The 6513-nt window shown below is 36.5% G+C and overlaps 1 protein-coding gene across 1 annotated transcript; it reads right to left on the bottom strand.

The window, feature by feature from the left end:
• Nucleotides 1-1293: 1293 nt before the first annotated feature.
• Nucleotides 1294-6277, bottom strand: LOC134637261 (gap junction Cx32.2 protein-like). Its single transcript, XM_063487646.1, has 2 exons — nt 6230-6277; nt 1294-2172 (listed from the first exon to the last, which is right to left on the bottom strand). Exon 2 carries the CDS (start codon nt 2161-2163, stop codon nt 1294-1296), a length of 870 nt encoding a protein of 289 aa, XP_063343716.1. The 5' UTR covers nt 2164-2172; nt 6230-6277.
• Nucleotides 6278-6513: the final 236 nt, after the last annotated feature.

Below are 6513 nucleotides of genomic sequence, written 5' to 3' on the forward strand. Positions count from 1 at the left end.
CTTTTTCAGGACATTAAGTGAGGGGCATGGTTCCTTGAGCCGGGAGCCAGGATGGACTGTGCATTGGTGCCCCCATTTTGTATTCTCCTAACCCCCCATTTTGTTTTTCCCATACCCACACGGTCACCTACCAACACTCGAATCAAAGACTTAGACTTTTGGACACACCATGACACTTCCACCCACAAACTTACCACCCTATCTCCACAGACTAAAGTCCCAGACAAACACCGCTCACACCTTTGGAATCGGGGTTGGATTCCGCATCCATCGATGGGTCACTTGGCACCCTATCTCCAGTTTTGAACTTTTTATTCAGTCAGATTTTGACCGATTTGGCCTAAGTCTAGAACCGTAAGTGCTATCGACATGGGATCTTCACCAGAGTGTCCAGAGGACCCCAAAACCCCGCCATAGACACCACTTTCATCCCTCTACAACACTTACTTTTCAAGTTATTCCAATTCTATTCGGTCAGCTATTGCTTATTACCCTCTAACCCCTGACCCTATGCTGGGATGACCCTAGACCCCAAACTCAAGCCTTTCTCTCCCTCTCCCTCACACTCTCTCAATACTTCAGACTCAGGATGTGAAAGAAACACCTTTTCCAGGGCAGCAAGTGTGGGACATGGGTTCTTGAGCCGGGAGCAAGGATGGCCCGTGCATTGGTGCCCAGTTGCCTTTGGCAACCGAGCCCCCATTTTCTTTTTTCCTAACCCATCAACATCACTCTGTTCAAAAAGGCTTATAATATGGTAAAACATTAAAAACAGTTTATTTGCACAAAAAACTATTTTACACAAAACAAATACAGTTAAAAAGTTATATATTAAAAAGAATAGATTTTACAATGTTTAAATTCAAATATGCAGGGAATCTTAAAAAGGGTTTACACACATAGGGTTAATACAGGTTTGAAAAGAGGGAAGGGTATAAAAGAAGGTGGAGTCAGCTGGGAACTCATTTAGAGTTGGAACTCTGAGGAGTGAACATCAGCAGCCTTGTGCAATTAAGCCACCATCTTTTTCCTTCTTTGAGGAATGTAAGCTATCCTGCCCAGTGTCAGTGTACAAAGAAGATTGTGGAATGATAATCAATTCTTTATTAATGATTGTTAAATGTTTTTAAAGTGGATAAAAAAAAAGACTGATTTCTGAACAATGCATAACAGAAATAATTCATATTGCTAATCACCATATAATGCTTTTATGTTTAAAGTTAGTTACAAAAAAGTTCAATAAGAGCAGATCCTGTCTAATGATTATATATGATTACTCAGAGATCCTTTCTGTCAGGTATCCTTCTCTTTAACGATGGAATCACTGTGGTTCTCATTAGTGTTGAGTCCCGTCTTAGCATGACCTGGCAGAGTGAACAATGGAACTCCTCCATGTGGGCGATTTGTGTTTTGGCCAGCTGGACTGAATGGGTAGTACTGTGAACTGAGCTCATGCTGTTCACATAAAAACTGTTTCTTATTATCTCTTCTCCTTGTACAGCAAAGGTAAATGATCTCAATTATATTCAGGAGTACTGAAATGCCTGAAACTGCAAGCATAAAAAAGATAAAGATCGTTTTCTCTGTGGGACGGGAGACCATACACTGGGCACCAGCCATTTCGGCACAAGGAGACATTTTACAGTGGAACTTTAAGTGAATGAATGGGGAACCAAAGATAAAAAACTGGCCCACACTAAATCCAACTTCCAGGAAGATCTTTAAAAGGAGCTGTGTCATATACGTGCAAAAGAGTGTCCCTTTTAACTTCACCTTTCCACGATCATCCGTATATTTGCGTTTCTTTAATTTAGTTCCATCAACTCCATCCTGCAGCTGTTCCATCATTCTTTTCTCTTTATGAATTATGTGTACAGCATATCCCAGAAAGACAAGGGTAGGAGTTGACACAAAGGTGATCTGCAGGACCCAGTAATGTACAAAGGATATTGGAAACTTCCAGTTGTAGCAAGCATGTATACATCCTGGTTCCTGAGTGTCACAGTAGAACTCTGACACTTCATCTGCCCAAACATTGTCTGCAGCAGCACCTAGGACAAAGATCCGGAACAGGAAGAGGACGCTCATCCAGATCTTACCCACTATAGTTGAGTGAGATTGGACCTTGTGTAGCAGTGTCAGCAGGTAAGACCAGTCCCCCATGGCTGAAAACTAATTTGATATGTGGAGGAAAAACACAGTTAGTACACTTAAATCACTATCCCCACCCACCATTCTGAGCGATGGTCTGACTAACCCTCATCACACTCACACACAGATTCTACTCAGACCAAGCAATTTGCAATCTGTTCTGTTAATTTGTTTCTTTCTCTTTTTCTGTATATATTCCTCATGTGAAATGGAAATTAAAATGACTGAATAATAATAATGGTGTGCTGTGGTCGTTTTAAGCAAATGTTTATTTTTTAGACAAAATATCTAATAAAGTTTCATTCAAAAAGAATAATCTGAATCAAAGTCAGACTTAAACAATGTCTAACTCAGCATGCTCATCATGCACCTGACTGAGAGTCAGGTGCATCTTCACACAGCAGCCACTCTGGGTCTAAATGACAACGCCTTAGACTTCAAAACCATGAGCTGGGGCTCCTACTTTGTCCAACAATAAATCAATTTTAAATAGTGAAGGCCCTACCCTTTTACCAATGACAAACATCTCTGATCAATTAAGCAATTTCAGAGAGGCGGGCTCTCGCTTTGAGATAGCAGAGGAGGCCACTTTTAACCTGATATCTGTGAAAAAGCTATTGGGGGGCTATGACCCCCACCCTCGCTAAATAACTAATAACCTTTTTATTTGGTGTCACAGATTTTCTTACAAACACACAACCCCACAAAAACAGCTGTCTAAAAAGACATTTGTCTAAAATTTTTTTTGTTTTCCTTAAAATGGCAACAGCACAGCATTATGAATTATTGTTCCATCATTTTAATTTCTATCTCAACACCTATACTCATCACCCAACACTATTGGCATGTTATTAGTGATCATATTTTGTGGTCATATGATAATTGATTATTAACAAGTTATGAAATATCATATTTTGATGATATTCAGAAAAATTATGATCGTCATAAACTTTTATTAGAGTGATCCCTTGTTTATTGCGGGAGTTACGTTCTAAAAATGACCCGCGATGAAATCCACAAAGTAGCCAGCTGTAGTTTTTACAATTATTATATATGTTTTAAGGCTGTAAAACCCCTCACTGCACACTTTATACACTTTTCTCAAACAGGCATGAACATTAACACTTTTCTCTTTTGTTTAAACACTCTCAAAGTTCAAACCTTCATAGAAAAATAAGTCCAGTATTATAGAATGAAATCAAAGATCAAACCCTGTTTTCAGGCCCTGAACATGGGAATAGAGTTTCATCAACATTGATGTGTTTCTTGGGGAGAAAACCTACAAACATACAGTACAGAACTTCAGAGTCACACTGCTAGCGATTGAAGATTTATGTAAATTTGACAAGCTTAATGAAATTTGTACTGTACAGGAGACACGGCATGGAGGAGATTGACAGTGGTGTACAGACGATCAGGACGCAGCACACAATGTGCTGCACAAAACAAAAAAAAAATAAAGCATGCAAAATTGCACACAAAAAAATTCCGCGAAACAGCAAAGACAGTGAACTGCATTATAGCAAGGGACCACTGTATTTTCTTTATGACTTCCTTGTCATAAATCACTTGTTTTGACATAAAGTTTTTGACGTTATAAAGTTTTTGACATTATAAAGTATTGACGTTATTCCTGCTGTCTTAATATATTTTTACAAAATTTTACTTTACTTTGTTTACTTTACTATGTCTCCTTATTTAGTAGGGTTTTCTTGTCCTCTGTGTAATTTGTCTTGTCAGACTTGAGATTTAATCATGGGGTGAAAACACAAGGGGAATCTAAGAAACAACAAACTATAACAGCAACCCAGGCATAATAGAAATGAACTTAGATAACCTAAAGAACTTAAAAATAAACCATCAACATCAAAATACATTAAAATTCAAAATGCTGGATCAAACAACCCAGGATCGTGACATCATGGTCATGCTCTTGTTTGCTTACCTCATGTCATAGTTTTGCATGATCCTGTTCAGGCCAAGTTCATGTTCATGTCATAGTTTACATGTTTAGCTTTAGTTGATTCCAGTTTAGGTTTTAGTTCAGTCTTTTGCCTCAGTTTGCCTTGCCTTTCTGCTTGGATATCAGCCTTAAATAAAGAGCTCGCCTTTTGTTATACTTTGTTTTCTCTCCCATGTCTGCTTTTGGGGCTGCTCCTCACGAACCCCGCCCATCCCCATAACAAGTACTATATATCATCCTGTCAGACTGTTTGAAAGAAAATAGTGAACTTTTTTCAAATTGCAAATTACTTGTCCTGTTATTATGTGATTAAATGATGGACAACTCTCATGCAATTTATCAAACTATTGACCACATTGCTCCTATAAAAATCTATTAATGTATGGAATCCACAATTTACAAACCAATTTTTATAGTCTGTAAAAAATCTACTTTAATGCTATAACATTGAAAAACAAATCAGCCAGACAATCCTACATCTCCCAACTGGTAAACAATAACCAGTCCAATTTTGCTTTTATTTTATCCACTGATAATCAATTAATCCCTGATAAACTATTAATTATAACTATTAATACTACTACTACTGCTATTAGTACTACTGATAATAATCTGAAGATCTGAAAGAAGTTTAACATCTTCCTTAAGTCAGGCATTTTCCCTGTCTCTTTTAAATGTGAGGTAACCACACCATTTCTCAAGAAAAACCACATAGAGTCACTAGTGAGCAAAGATTATTGATCACTAGTGATTCTATGTGGTTTCTAGTGATTCTGTATGCTGATTGGCTAACATCGTATCCAAAGGGTGGAAGTTTTTATTTTTCCGTCATCAGTTTTAGATTTGAACAAATAAAACTTTATTCAGGGGTTCCTCAAGGGTCTGTCCTTGGTCCATTACTGTTTAACATTTGCATGCTCCGACTTGGTGCTCTCATAAAGAATGACACTATATTCTACCATTCTTGTGCATATGACAGATAGTTGTTTGTCCTCACTTTTCTCTGATGATCTAAAATCTCTTCACAAACTAATAAGCTTGAGATCTTTGAACTGCTACCAGAATCAGATAAAAGTATGCTTCCAAGATCTTTTTAGGGATTGTGGACATTCAAAAACAGACTGAAAAACTTTCTATTTACACAGGCCTACAATACGTTTTTTTGTTCTGTTTTGTTTTATTCTGATGTTTTTCACTGCCTTAAGGGATTGTAAGCTTTGTGTGTTTCTTTATTTTCTGTGCTAACCTTATACAGTTTTGATGTAATATAGTACTATATAAATACAATTGTCATTAAAAAAAATCTCATCAAAGCATAAAGTCTGCTGCTGTTGAATGAGGAAAATAAGTTGCACATATAATCTGGTAAACACAGACACGAGAAATGTAATGGAACAAAATTGGCAGCAAGTGCAGTGTACTGTGTCAGTAATTATACTGTATTTTTTGCTGTATTGTAAATATAAAAAAAGAAAACATTGAAATTAATGAATTCTTTATCTAATATTTTATTAATATCTGTTACTATCTAATGTAACTTGTCAATTTTATGTTAAAAAAAGAGAGAAAAGAAATATATGAATATAATACAAGCACTAGTCCAAACAGAAGTTTTGGTTACCGCTTCTCATCCAAACATTAAAGGCTACTGTAGAGACCCTGTACTTTTTCACTTGAAATTACATTCATTTTTTTATATATTTCTTTAAATTACACACGCTATTTCAGTAAACTTTACTTCATAAGAACAGACATTATAGAAAGAAACCCAAGAAGTGGCGCAGTAGAAAACTCAGACAGAATAAGACTCAGAGTGGGCCGGTAGGTATTATGACTTGTTTGGATGATACAGAATTGAGACCGAAAAGAATCTTTTACTTTAATGTTTGATTAAGTTTAAAGTTTAACAGGTCCATTACCCAAAACTAAAGCTTTGAAAACAGTGCATTAGCAAATCTCTGAATAGATCTACGTCAACAAAAATGTGCAAAGATGTTAAACAGGAACTGAGACTTATTTGTCTTAAAGAAACACTGAAAAGTTTAATTCTACATTATTTTACAGTAATGAACAGGTGTTTTAACTCAAGGATGTGGGAACAAAAAATGTACTCACCTTTAATTCAGATATTAAGAGATCTCTGCCATGAACCAGAGTGGACGCAGATGAAAATCAGAATGAACTGACCAGGAAGACACTCTACTTCCTGTCTGAGGATTGTGGGTTTGGTCTGACTTAAACAGACATATACAAACTGCTGATCACAGCATCATCATGAATCTCATGACAAATTTCATCACCTCCCATTCAATCAGTTTCTATAAAGGAAGCACTGATAATCATAAAACAACACCATTTTTTCTATCAACTCACACTCTAAATCATAATTTCCCAATGTC

This window comes from Pelmatolapia mariae, linkage group LG10_11 (genome assembly GCF_036321145.2).
Source record: "Pelmatolapia mariae isolate MD_Pm_ZW linkage group LG10_11, Pm_UMD_F_2, whole genome shotgun sequence".
In the NCBI taxonomy this organism is placed as follows: Eukaryota; Metazoa; Chordata; class Actinopteri; order Cichliformes; family Cichlidae; genus Pelmatolapia; species Pelmatolapia mariae.